The sequence below is a fragment of the Sipha flava genome, unplaced genomic scaffold, assembly GCF_003268045.1.
Source record: "Sipha flava isolate LNK unplaced genomic scaffold, YSA_version1 23_pilon_pilon, whole genome shotgun sequence".
Taxonomy (NCBI): Eukaryota; Metazoa; Arthropoda; class Insecta; order Hemiptera; family Aphididae; genus Sipha; species Sipha flava.
The window spans coordinates 283,554-298,438 of record NW_020272884.1 but is presented as its reverse complement, the minus strand read 5'-3'; the positions used below and the strand labels follow the sequence as shown (position 1 = coordinate 298,438).

The 14,885-nt window shown below is 27.4% G+C and overlaps 1 protein-coding gene and 1 pseudogene across 2 annotated transcripts; both read right to left on the bottom strand.

Annotated features, from left to right (window-relative positions):
• Positions 1–1,782: 1,782 nt before the first annotated feature.
• Positions 1,783–8,149, bottom strand: LOC112684032 (alkylated DNA repair protein alkB homolog 8-like). Of its 2 annotated transcripts, XM_025555333.1 has the most exons (7): positions 7,777–7,862; positions 5,379–5,827; positions 4,429–4,660; positions 4,238–4,360; positions 3,997–4,179; positions 2,663–2,955; positions 1,783–2,269 (listed from the first exon to the last, which is right to left on the bottom strand). In XM_025555333.1, exons 2-7 carry the CDS (start codon positions 5,403–5,405, stop codon positions 1,835–1,837), a joined length of 1,293 nt encoding a protein of 430 aa, XP_025411118.1. In that variant the 5' UTR covers positions 5,406–5,827; positions 7,777–7,862; the 3' UTR covers positions 1,783–1,834. The 2 variants fall into 2 exon arrangements, with proteins under 2 accessions (XP_025411118.1, XP_025411117.1); XM_025555332.1 differs by lacking the exon at positions 5,379–5,827 and having other exon boundaries at positions 1,784–2,269; positions 7,777–8,149.
• Positions 8,150–9,042: 893 nt separating this feature from the next.
• Positions 9,043–11,140, bottom strand: LOC112684040 (annotated as a pseudogene).
• Between the last annotated feature and the right edge of the window lie 3,745 nt (positions 11,141–14,885).

Here is a 14,885-nt window from a genome sequence, read left to right as displayed (position 1 = left end):
TAAAACAATCAAATTATTTAACTTTTGAATAAGTACGAGACTATTTAATAATACGATTTTATATGTTGTTTAAATAAAATTTAAGAAGGAATTTATTCATATATGAGTACGCATTATATAATATATCAGATATCTATACCATAGATCAATATAGGTGAAGTAGGCAATCCTTGGTAGTACGTAATATAGTATAAGTACCTACTGTTAACTAAATATTAAAATTAACACCATCATTGGAATTAACAATAAATAAAGATATTCTCGCACGGTACATAATAAATACTCTGCAAATCTACAATATATATTATTAGATTTAAAACAAAGACTAGAAAAACTGAGGTTTGGTAAATGGTAAAAACTATTAACCGTATTTTAATATAAATCATAGAATTCGGTTTAAAAGATAAATTGACAATTCCTATTTCCGTTTCATCTCTTACCACGGTATTACAGAGGTCATTACAAAGTGTTTAATGAAAAAAAGTGGTTTGTAAATGGTTCATTATTTTTATGTAAAGTAAAAACTAGACAAATATTGCGTTATCAAATAATGAAAAACGTTAATTCAAAAATTATTTATACGATATACCTAAAGTAAAAATTAAACTCTCAAAACCCATGATTTCTGACGTTCATATTCTCTATTCTTCCTATTCTATAAGGTATGAACAAATTATGTACATCAAATGAAAGATAACCAAAATAAAGTATATACATATTAAATACAAACAGAGTCATCCTTACATTTTGCGAAACCTAGGGAAAATATTTTTTTCGGGATCTTTTAAAAAAAACATTTTTTACCCAATCTTAAATCTTCTTTCTTCGTTTCAGAAATACTTTCCATGTCGAATAAAAACTGAAATAATCATCAAATTATTTCAATTGTTTAAATCATATACTTAAAGAGGAAATTCCTTGGTCAAAAATTAAAAATAAATACTCTTTTTAAAATTATTTTCACTCATAGAATTAAAAGATGTACTAAAATTTTCATAATCAAATATTTTTTTTCTTTTGCTCATAAACTATGTTGATCGGAAACAATCATTAGACAATTATTTATGAAAACCGGAAGCCTGTTCATTCAAAACTAAGTGCAGAGGCTGGAGCAAAGGTCTCTCTCATCCTGTCCTAAGGACAGCCCAAAGTACACAAACAAAGATAAATAATTGTACTGGCCAAGATATTAAAAGGTGTATTTTAGTACAAATTATGTAACTGGTGTGGTAATCACCTCGTTATTCAGTTGTTTGCCAGCAACGCATGCCACAAAAAATAACAATACCGATTTATTCTATGATAAAATAGTTAAATATTTGTATGTAATAATTATAATATGAACCAAATGAATCATTGCAAACTTGTTGACTTGTCTATTGTTAAGTGGAGAATAGAATGGCGATAATGTATTTCACATCATACATCTTTAGGTAAACCCGTTTTGATGGAGACTAGTAAAATAGAAAAGTAACAACCTTAGCTCACATTGTTCTTGGATAAGGTTATTGCAATTCATGGGAGTGTAATTGTTTTCCCCTAAAACGCCTGTGGAGTTAGTTCATACAAATAAAAAATAAATAATTTTTTTCTGTAAGCATAAGTATTGGGAAAATATAAATATATAAAATATAAAGTATAAATATATTATAATAATACAGAGATTTGAACATAGACAGCATTTTATTATTTTTTTTTTTTTTTTTTTGTTCAAATAAATAAATCCAAACATACATTTATAATATTAAATATAAGTTATATTTTATGTATATAAATTTTATTTAAAACTTCAAATTAACAAATCATATAATTTTTTCTGTGAGAAATCTTTTCATTATGATAAACTAGTATTTGGTAAAATAACCTCAATAAATAAAGAACAATCATCACAGGGAAACAATATAGGCTCAACATTGGAAACATTATGAATCATTGACTTAGGTACTAAAAACAAACCGCCACATCGACATCTATAAGACATTGTATCATCATCTTCATTATTTTCTAATTCAGTAACAATCAAAGTTTCAAAAATTGTTACTACTGTATCAATGTCACATTGCTCTATTTTTTCATCATACACTTTTTTTGAATTTGGATCCTTCAGTACATTCCACGCCTCGTTCAATTCAGCACAGGCAGCAGTAGTTGATGATGAAATACTCTTATCTGGATGAAGCTTAACAAGTAATTTTCTGTAATTTTCTTTGAGGATCTTAAAAGATGTTGTTTTATCACAGCCTAATATTTCATATAAATTTTTTTTTATCTGTAACAGAGTAAATATGCAATCAAATAAAATATATTTAGTTAATAATAGAAATAAAATGAATCAACTTCATAATACATATTACAATATTTATGAAAAAAGTGTGCTATTAACATAAACTAACATTTGGTTAAATTTTGAAGGGAACTAGAATAATCAAAACTAAAGTGTGTAGTAATAACATTTTAAATAAAGCTTGATTCCCCTTCTCTCCCCAGCTAAATAATAATAAATTGCGAAAATGAACATTAAATTGTTGAAAATTCCAATCAATTAAAAACAGTTACTAAGAAAATAATGTCTTTGACAAAGAATAATTCAAATAAAAATAATGAATAATACATGGAAATATATTTATGTAAGAAATAATTGATTATCTTATAATTAATTTACTTCAATATTTTCATAATTCTGTACCACTCTTCTAAATGTTACAGAAATTCTATTTCCTCTACGCATAATATCAGGACCGTCTACTGAGTTAAACATATCAAATTTCCTAGGTGTAATACCATGAGTCCAATCTAATCTTGATTCACCAGACATTATTAACAAAGATTTTGACTTGAGCAAAATACTATTATGGTAGTTTCCTTTTCTAAATTCCATAATAATATCAGAATTCAAAGAAAGAGACAAAATATAATCATCAAACACTCCATGAGTATCTATATGACTTGGTATTCCTGAAAATTAAGAGATATAATATAGTCATTTTGTACATAATATATAATACAAATACTACAAATATAAATCTAATTTATTAATTTTGTATACAAAAAACAATGTATTATAATAATTTATATTTTATTATAATCAATAAAATATTTAAAAAATGTTAAAACTCCAGTTAATTTTTTTTGTATAATTTATTAAAAATAAAGTTATCTCTACTTTAAAAAATTCTCTATAACAGGAATGAGCAACTATACTAGATAGCCAATTTTTAAAAAAATATAATCCAGATGGCCAAAGCCTAAGAAAAAAAAAAAGTCATTCAAAATATGAATTTTAATTAGCATATATATATATATATATATATATATACACCAAAATAATAAATTCAACACATACGATAGCATGACACAAATGATACGAAGAAACTAATATAGTTAATAGTTTGGTACAAACAGCTATGTTTGAAAGTTATACGTATACAAATGTGTACATATGACATTTAAAAATTTAACAATGTTTAATATTAGATAAAAATTATTATATCGATAAGATAGAGTATTGATGATAAATTTTAAGACTATATGATGTAATTTGAAAATATAGCATGGGCCAGATAGAAAAGGGTCGAGGGCAAGATGCGGTCCGTGGGCCGCTAGTTGCCCACCCCTACTCTATAAAATGCATTTTTTAAAGGATCATTTAATTTTCGATCGAGAACTTTACTCTTTAAACAGTATAAATTCAAAATTATTACAGGACAAAATTTGCTATTTAAATACATCTAATAATGTGTACATAATGGTTAAACAGGGAATCAAGTAAAATAGTTTATACATTTCAAAATATTGATAAAATATTATTAGACAAATTATTTTTAAAGAACAATCACGTTTATTTCATAGAAATGTAAAATATACTTATTTTTAACCATAATCTTATTTTTTTTAATATACAAATTTAGAAAACTGAATAAAATATGGATTAAATTACAAATAAATGTTTGAAAAATAGTATTAAATATACTTTTTTCAATTTCAATATAATCTTACCTTGTCCAGGTAAGTATTTATTAACTGTTATTTGATTAGGGCACCATTTTAAATGTAAATTAATTGCATTCAAAATGAACTCAAATTCTTTAGGAATTGGATCACACATATCATGTCGAACTCCATTATTGTCATAATCAAATGCATATCCATAATGTTTCACTTGACGATGCTTCATAGAGCCTAAAAATGGTATATGAATAAATTTAACTAAACGTAAATAATAAAAGAAAACAATTACTTGATTCCGACCAATTTTCTTTAAAGTACTGTAAGATTAATGATTCTTCTTCATCTGTTATAAAATTATCAATAATTTTTAATCCAGATGGTAATTCAGATGCAATTTCTACTACTTTAGGAACTGTAATAATTATTTAAATATACTTTAATAAATATTAAACTATCAGTTAATATTATCCATAGCATTACCTGAGTTTGTATAGATTAAATAAAAAGTTGTTTGGTCTGGAAGAGTATTCATTTTTCCATTAATATTATTGTAGGCACATACTGCTTCCTGTATATTAGCAAAACAAACAAAACAATATGATTTAAATGGTAGCATTACTATGTGCTCCACTTGTCCATAATGGGAAAAAACTTGTAAAACATCTTTTCTACTTAAACCATTTACTAAACCATAGTTGCACACCATCAAGTTCTAAAACAAAACATAAAATTATAATTTTTATTAATAATTCCATTGTAAAATTATATATTATTCTTCCTTAGGAACAATAAATAATCCAAACAAAAATATAAATATACATTCTAAAAAAAAAAAAAATCATATAATTGTTAAATAACTTTAGAATTTATAACCACTGATGACAAAAAAAAAATAAATATATAAGTAGTTAAAATTGAATAATATGAAATAGTTATACTCAAAAAATAATTAAATTCTCAAATTAGTTTAAAATATAAAATGTTTAAAAAATAATAACTGTAGCAAATAATATATTTTGTTTTAAACCTTTTGCATACATATATCTTAATTTGAATTTCTAAATAAAAATTTCCTTTGTGTGCCTACACCTCATTCAAAACTCTAGGCAATAATAATTCTAATAATTCACATGATTAAATTATTATAGATTATAAACAATTTTTATGAATTTAGTACAACTGTTGCGGACATATATGAATGTAGGTCCTTACGACTCATACGACATGGACGGGACCATGTAGATCATAAATAGTAGAGATCAAGAAAATGATTATTATTAACACAATATTCGCATTCGTAAAAATAGAAATGAATTTTAGTTAAAAGTCAGAAGGTAAACAAGTACATATATTAGTGCAATTCCTAATTCCCTTATAGGGGTTCTACTTCTACTAATGAGCAGGAAGCATCTAATTTGTTTTCAACGTACTTCTCTTCTGTGTTCTCCGAAGCTCATCTTAACCTTGATACTTCCTCGTTAGGAATCAGGTCCTTTGACTTACCTAATAATGTTAACTTTACTGTTGAAAATGTTTATGAAGAGTTAACTGACTTGCATGGCAAATGGTCCGTCGGACCCGATGGATTATCCGGTGAATACTTATATCAATTAAGAAATGTCATAGCTTTCCCTCTCTGGACTCTTTTTAAACGTTCACTTGAAGAAGGAATTTTCCCTTCTATGTTGAAGTTTAGTGCTGTCACCCCTGTACACAAGTCTGGTGAACTCTCCAATGTTTCCAACTATCGTCCTATTTCAATTCAGTCGCATATTTCCAAAATTTTTGAATCGCTGGTCTTACATAGTATTCAACCATCGATCAATAGAATTCTTATGGAGGAACAGCACGGATTTCGTCCTGGTCGTTCCACCATTACCTGTAATTTAATTTTTCACAACTATGTATACCATTCTTTTAATCTGAAATCACAGGTGGATGTCATATACACTGATTTTAATAAGGCATTTGACTCAGTTAATCACAAAGCTCTAGTCCAGGTCCTCAACGTATCTGGAATCGGTGAACCTCTCCTGTCCTGGTTCTCGTCTTACCTCTCTCACCGATACCAATGGGTTAATTTGTTTGGAGTAAAATCTAATATCTATCTTGCTACGTCTGGTGTTCCTCAAGGAGGACACTTATCTCCACTCCTGTTCTCTCTTTTCATTAATAGTGTACCAAGTGTTCTTTCCAATAGCCGTATTTTAAGCTTTGCAGATGACATCGACCTTTCGCTTGTATATCGTCCATCGATGATTGTATTTTGTTACAGCGTGATTTTGATCGGTTCACTGAGTGGTTTAATAAGTTAGGTTTATCACTTAATGTCTCTAAATGTAAGACCATGACTTACGCCAGGATTCAGTCCCCTGTCACGTACGCATATCATCTCGGACCTACTGCTATCTCAAATTCTAATGGCTGTGTATCTGATCTTGGTTTTATTCTTTGTAGTGATCTTGATCCGAGACCTCACATTGAGCATATTTGTTGCAAAGCATTTAAAACACTGGGGTTTATTTTAAAATTATGTATTGACTTTAGGTTATGCTCATCCTTTAAGATACTGTATTGTGCACTTGTTCGCCCTATTGTTGAGTATGGTGCTGTAATTTGGGATCCTCATGACATCAATGATTCACTAAGGCTTGAAAGGGTACAACACAAATTTATGAGGTATGCCGGTTTTAGATTGAATATCCCATTTGAACCACATAATTATGGACCAGTTGCGTCTCAACTTGGGCTGGTCTCGCTAGCTGAGCGTAGACGTATCGCAGGCATTAAGTTTCTGAGTAAATTGTTGCAAGGTAATATTGACTTTCCTGATCTGCTTTCCTTAATTAGTTTTAGAGTACCTCAACGTCTCTCCCGATCTATTGCTCCTTTCTATGTACCATTCGCCTCAACAAATTACTTAAAAAATGAGCCAATTGCACGAATGATGAATAATGCCAATGCTGACCCCTCTTGTCTTCTATATTTGTAAATAATTACTGATTACTGTTAGCTATTAATTTTAATATTCTTTATTTGTATCATATAATTTCATAGTAAGTTGTACATATTTTCCAAGGGATTATCCTGTATATAAATAAATAAATAAATATTATATGTGAATCGCATGGTTACATGTAGAAATGTAACTGGGAAAAAGTCATGACAAATATGGAATATGTGCGAATGAGGTCATCTAGGTAATAAATAGCGGGCTAGTGACAAATTATTTAATATAGCTGAAAACAACTATCGTCCAGCGCGGCACGTTTGATCTTCACCAAACCTAAGTATATAAGGGGGTTGGGAACAGACCAATATTCAGATGTGGTTTACATGTATAAGCGCAAGCACCTTCACGCCAGATCATTTCTTAAATTAGTGTTTTGTACTTAGAAAAAATTCTTAAATAAACAGTTTAATTATATTTGAGTATTTTTATTTGAAGTATTATCCTAAAAAACTTAACCATCGTTACGATTGAACGACGGCACGCAACACAACAAAGAATACTGAAACATAGCCAAAAAGTTTATAAACCTAGATTTATAAAAATATTAGTAATTATATTGTATTCACATAAAATAAAATAGTCATAAATATTTAAAAGCAGAACTCAGTTAATATTATTATGTTATATTCAGCAATTCAATCCTTTTACAAATTATAAAATAAATTAAATAATAAATTTGACTAAAATATTAATCAAAAAATTAGATTAGTTTTGTATAAAATAAGTATAAAATTAAATGACAAACTACATTTTATGTCCAGTCACACATTACATTACATTAGATTACAATGAATTAATATATTACTATAACTTACCATAGTCGGGCAACTACTAGCTTCAATATCCGTGTCATTTTTCAATATAGATTCATACTTTAACTGTTTTTTATGGAGCTTTTGAGTCATTATTTATTGTTCATATAAAAACTTCAATTATTAAAAAAATATGTATAATAAAACATGAAATTCATAATAAAGTGTACTTTCACCACAAAATTGTGGTAACCATAATGGAATTTCTATTTCACTAATTTATTCTAATATTGGATGAACTTAAGCAAAAATGAGCCATCAAATGGTACAAAACTTTATATCTATATTATGGTATAACACTTATAATTCATTACAAATTATAAAAAAGCATAGTTAGGATTTATAAGTACTACAAGTAATATAGGTACATGATACAAACAAAATGACAAATTCTTTTATTATCAATATTTATGTTATTTTTCTTTTTCGTTAATCGCTTATCATTTATATCACTATTATTATTATTATTATTATTATTATCAGCAATGGTTACTAAAGTGCGGTTAAGCTGATAAAAAATTATCCTCTCATCCCAAGAATAAAAATAATCGTTGTCCTAATTCTTAAGTTCGAAAATATCACTGATTATAATAAAAAAGAAAACTATTGAATTATATTTTAATATTTTCATCGTTGTTTTAATACGTTATAGTTTGAATGTTATATTATTATAACCAAAACAAATATTATCCAGTAAATCCTTAAAAATAATTAGTTTTCAAGAATGTTTTTACATGTTGTGTAGCCAAAACCAGTGGCGCCGAACTCGGAGCTTAATTTTGGTCATGACCAGACCATTGGCATGTCTCCAAATTTCGTGCAAGTATGTCCAATAACATTTTTCATTATGAAAATTGAAATTTTCATTTAAGATACGAAGACAATGAGTGACTTATACGCAATACACTACCTCAAGAACGTACGTAGTAATTGTAGCTACTACAGTAACTATAACGAAAAGGCGCTGCCTTTAGATAAAAAAAAAAAAAAAAACAGTAACTATAGCTAGTAAATAATATACTTACTCTCTTCAAAAAAATAAAAGGCATATAACATAAAATACAACTAGAACTACACGGGTACTTATAGCCAAGGCCATATCTAGAATATTTTTCGGGAGGGGTCCAAAACATGTATATTGTAATTTTATTGAATTTCGATTTCAACTTTTGATATTTGGTTAAAAATAAGACAGAAAAAGATTTAATATTCTTTTATTAAAGTTAATATCATATTTTCATTTGATATTATGATATATATATATCAGTTCCGCAGCCGATCGATACGCACGTATCTGCGCTCTCGCTCCGTTACTTATTCCTTACGTTAACTAGTGCGCTATTTGACTTCAATGAGCTAAGAAAAAAAAAACAAATCGTAAAAGCTTCGTATACGTTCGCTGATTTGGTACACACATTTCAATTTCAAATGTTTACTCGCTAAAATCAGTCAATATTCTCGAAATTCTGTTCCGCATCATTGCTTCAGTGAGCAGAATGCATATTTAATTAAGAAAATTAAGAAAAATGTATTTTATTTACATGGCAATGGCATAAAATATATTAATATTAGATAATTGTCTTAATTTATTTCTAATACTTTTAATTGTATTAATACTTTAAAATGAAATCGCTGAAAACATTTTTAGTGCATATTTTGAGAGCATATTATGGGGTTTTTAAATGTATAAGTGCTATCTTATTTTTTGATTTTTGGAGCTACAAGTCTTCTGCCTCATTAATAAACAATTTCAAAGAAAACAAATTATAATCAAATCATTGATATAATATTGGTATACCATTTTTCCAAAAACAGATATTATAAACTCACTATTTTTTTATAGCTTAATTAATTTTTTAAATCAAATTTTCTTTAAATTAATTTAAAAAAGTATATTTTAATATTAAAAAATCAACATTAAAAAAATATATAGTTAAAAATTACACTAAATATAAAACTATTAAATGTAAAGATTTAATTTGTTTTAAATTTATAATTATTGTAACTTAAGTTTGTAAATATTACCTTGATCTTACAACACCTCTAACTGCAGACTGTAATAACAGGACAGGATAAAACGATTCTGGTTTTTTCTTAACTTCTACTTGAATCTAAAATTTTATTGAGAAAATTAATTGTTTTTGAAATATTAATTTATATTAATCAAATAGGATTGTTTGAATTTTACCGTATTTAAACGAAGAACCCTTCGTCTTATTAACTCTATTCTTAGATCAACAAGATCATTATGCTGTATAGTTACTTTTTTTACTATGTATTTGCTGCCTTTTTTAAATTCCTTCGTCTTCTTCTACAATATATTCTTCATCACTAGATATTTGTCCATCTTCATTTTCACTTCCGTCTTCCTCATTCTCTTAATACATCTCTTCTACTGATAATTCAGATTTTTCTTCAGATGCATTAGATACTTCTAACTTTTAGATTCTACTACCATTGTTTTATTTTTTTTTTGTCTTTGTGATAATTAAATCTATCCTTTAAAAAAAAAAATTTAATACAATATTACCAAAAATGATAATATAAATATTATACATAATTAATATTTACAAAAATATGTATACAAACCTTGATCAATAAGCAAATCATTAGTATCATCATGTCCAAACACAATTCTTGGTCTTTTTTTGTCTTTCATTCTCTCTGGAGAATAATTAAATTTAATCGACTCAAATTTTCTCTTTCTTGCTTCTAAAACAGAATCAATTGAATCAGATTCTTTTTGCTTATCCACAGGTTTAATTTTTTCCTTTTTCTTCAAATATTCATCATCTAAGATTTTATTATCTTTACAGCGAACATTTGGAGATACAGGTCTTGATCTAATTACTTTCTTTAATGAACTAGGTAATCTTCTTCTTACAGCCGTTCTAATTTTAGGCGATCTCGACTAAGATTTGAGTTTAAGAGGAGACCTACTTCTTCTCCTTAATGGAGACGGTCATCTTCTTTTTGGCAAAATATTTCGTGATAAAGATCTGCGACTTCTCTTTGGAGATGGAGAACAATAGGGATATCACGACTTTAGAGGAGAGTATCTCCTCGGAGAAATATTTTTTTCCCTTAAAAGTAATAACCTTCTGGGCGATCTTGATGGTGATCTTTTTCAAATTTTACTGTAAGAAGATATTGACTTTTTTCTATTACATGGTGATGGTGATTTTAAGGGAACACGAGAATTTAATAGAATGCATTGAGAGTTTCTTATTACCTCTTAAATTTCTAAAAGTTTGCTAAAAATTGATTTTAATTTTTCTTCAAGTGGATTAATTAGAGATGTTAAATTGTTAATAACCTTTTGTGGATTTATGACGTTTGGTTCATTAACTTTTACTGTCAGGGGCGAATGCAGAAAAAAAATTCAGAAAAAAAATTTATATAACTTATAAATGAAAATCGTTTAATACTTTTTTAATTAACAAATTAAACAAATTATAACATAATAAAACATACTATTATTTTTTTTATCATTAGTTACATCATTTTTAAAATTAATTTTGCTAAAATATTTTGCAGCCCCTGAGATTTGACGCCCCCGGACATGTGCCTACCCGTGCCTCTCTAATTACGGGCTTGATTACCGTTATTTTGAAATAATTGACTATTGACTATAGATTGACTATTGTCGATCGTTATCACATGACCATACAAAACAAAATTTAGGGAAATCATCAATCATAATGTACCATTGTAAATAATATTATATCGATTACGTATATTTACTTATTTTTACTTACTGATATTAAGCGACTTACAAACACGCATTATTTTTATGAAGTATTGCTATCATGGAATTTCAAAAATTTGAGCTTAAGTACCAATACCTTTTAGAACGTTTGGAAAATTACAAATTATTACAAATTCACTTTTCTTAACAAAACATTTTTTTCTAGCATATTTTAATCGTATTTTGAACAATTCATTTTTTTAAGGTACATAAGGTAGAATAACTACGTTTAAAATTAATCATCCATTGAATTCGGGGGGGGAGGGGTGATTTGAACCCCCAAAACCCCTCCCTGCGTCCACCACCGTTCACAGTTAATTTATTTTTTATTTTCGACTCCTTACTTTTTCATTCGTATTTTTATTGTTTTGTTTTATACTTTTCTTAATTTTTTTTGATGTTTCAACATCTTCATCAATAACTTCAGCTTCCATAATATCAAATAATTTGTTAAATTCTTCCAGATCTTCATCGTTTTCCCCTAGGGATAAGGCAACACCATCATCTGAACACAGATAAGTATTATATTATTCATAAATATTCAATAAAATTTATGGATATTTCTTAAATGCAGAATTACATCAATAAGAGAGCATGTACAATTTATTATATTATATTAAAAATTTTTAACTTTTATTCAAATTACTATATTCATATTACAAAGTAGCATCAAAATGGATGAAGGATTCGATATAATGAAAGAAGAAGTAACAAATATATTGAAGAGTGCCGAACCAAGGAAAGCAGCAGGCCCGTTGAAGTAATGGCGTATTTTCTCTAACAAATTTCTCCATATATACTTCTTAATGTATTCCCTTGTACATTGGATTTTCTTTTAATAGACAGAAGAGCAGCCAGATGTAAGTTTTCGATTTCATCTTCATCAATACTCTAAATAATAAATTGTATTTAATTTATTATAAAATAAAAAGATGAATAATTGAATAGAATCTAAAAACAGATATAAGTTACAATATGACTAGAAAATAAAAATACTAAAGGCTTTAGCAGCAACTATGTTCATATAATATCGGAAATTTGTAGACAATGTATTATTAAATTGTTATGCTATAACAAAGCGAAATAGTCTTTCAATACACAATAAAAAAAAATATATATAAATTACAGGATGAAATATTGAACAACTTACAAAGTACAAGTGAGAAATATTGCCAACAATGTAAAGAAATAACTAATGTTTCTGTATCCCTTAAGTTCATATAAAATAAATAAATAAAAAGCTCTAATATAAATTCAGAACCACTTAAGTCAACAAAAACAAGCTTAGGACAAAAATTATTAACACGTTGACTGCCATACAATAACAGTAGTCATATTATTGTTTTTCCCTCTAGGCCACCCTATAATTTTGATGTTATTCCTTGAATGTACAAAGGTAAATTTATAGAAAATTAATCGGAAAAAAAAATATTTAAAGGTATAAAATATCTTTTTAAGGTTAACAATATATCAATCAATTCGAAATTTTCTTCTATACGCCACCATCAAAACATAATCATTATTAGTTTAATGTCACCGTGACATAAAATATTTAGATTTAAAAATAAATATTAAAATGACTACCAGCGGTCATATAGCGTATAAATTAAAACAAGATGCGACCGACATTGTCCGTAAAAACCAGGGCCGGATTAAAGGGGGGGGGCAGAGGGGGCATCTGCACCCGGGCGCAAGATTTTAAAGGCGCAAAGTTTTGAAATATTGTAGGTACCATTTAGAGTGAAAAAACTATTAGCGATTACGACAGTGTACACGGCGCGCAAATTCACATACGCGTTTCCACGAATTTACCGATATCTGAAATACAGTCACAGTGTCCACGAAATAATAATAATAATTATTAAACAACTATATAATATAGATAACATTTCCACCGACAACTGCGACCGATTATTCAAACGTATAAAAATATATTATAAATTATATTTTTATTTTTATTTACTCACATAGTTAATCCCAGTATTTTATATATCATTTTTATAAATTAATTAAAATTAAATTAAATTATGATTACAAAATTGTTATTTTAATAAATGTATTTACATTGTTTATTGTTTAGGTATATAGTAATATTAAAAAGATTGTTATCATATAATTTTAATATATTTCTAATATTATTTAATAAATGCCAAATTATAGTAAAACAATGTTATGTTTATGTATTATTAAAAAGTAGTTCTTAATTTTAGGTAGATTTGCCCCGGGGCGCAAAATATCTTAATCCGGCCCTGGTAAAAACACTGTTGAATTTTGATACAAATTTGGATAACCTAAGGTTAACAAAAATCTTAAGATTAGAATAAAATGCTACAGATAGTCAGTGGCGGATTACGCATTTTTTCGCCATGGGGCAGTTTTTTTGGCGCCCCCCCCCTCCCCCACTACTCCATTAGACAACATAAAATATTTTAACTTTAACTCGACAGCTCTCCAAACTTTTGACTGCAGTTGTGACCTATATGGATACTTTTTCTTAAAAATGTTTTCAAAAAATTATTTTTAGTAACTTAAAATAAACGAAAATACAGTCAACCCATTGGTTCATAAGGCGCCCTTTTAGACCTGGCGCCCTGGGGCAGCTGCCCCGTATTGCTCCGTGTGTAGATCCGCCACTGCAGATAGTGTAGATTTCGGTGTGGTTTCGTGAGATGGAAGTTGACAATAATTCATATTAACAGCATAAAAAAAAACTTTGATTGCAAGGATTACAGCAGTGTAAATAAATATTAGATATATAAATATTAGTGCTAATTTTTTTTTTTTAAATACTGAGTAGACCAAATAAAATTATTGAGACAAGCAATCCTCAACATTATGGCAGTCTGTTTTCTATAAAAAATATCACCAGTTTAAGGTAATGTTTATATCAAAATAAGGAAATGCATCGGTCTCTAAACATAGATTTTCAAAATTCAATTAGATATAGCAACATAAATCTAAATAAAGCTGAATTTATGCAATATTATTATTACTAATGCAGATAAAATAATTGTACTATTATAAAGATACAAAGAACAAAATAATTGATAGGTACCAGAGCTTCCGCTAATTTGCAGTTGTGCACATAATGTGCAGTTTTTATTTAAATGTTATGCAGCTCATAAAAAAAATAATATGATTTCAATTTTTAATAATTAATTAATCTATTCAAGAACAAATCATCAAATATCGCAATTATTTGCTACATTTAATAGATATAGCTTTGTATCTAGAAAAAAAAGGAATTTCCTTCAGAGGCAACAATGAATTAACTGACTCTAATAATCAAAGTTTTTATCTATATGTACCTAATATTTTTTTTTATTCGTTTCAATTCTTATTAGAAATTAATTATATTTAGGTC

What these genes read in the sequence shown, in the direction of transcription:
- LOC112684032 (XM_025555332.1), bottom strand. Translation starts at nt 7,866, where the DNA reads ATGACTCAAAAGCTCCATAAAAAACAGTTAAAGTATGAATCTATATTG. An exon ending in CTAGTAGTTGCCCGACTATG is followed by an intron (nt 4,661 to 7,776) that starts GTAAGTTATAGT and finishes GTTTTGTTTTAG; the next exon opens with AACTTGATGGTGTGCAACTA. An exon ending in TTTAATCTATACAAACTCAG is followed by an intron (nt 4,361 to 4,428) that starts GTAATGCTATGG and finishes TAATTATTACAG; the next exon opens with TTCCTAAAGTAGTAGAAATT.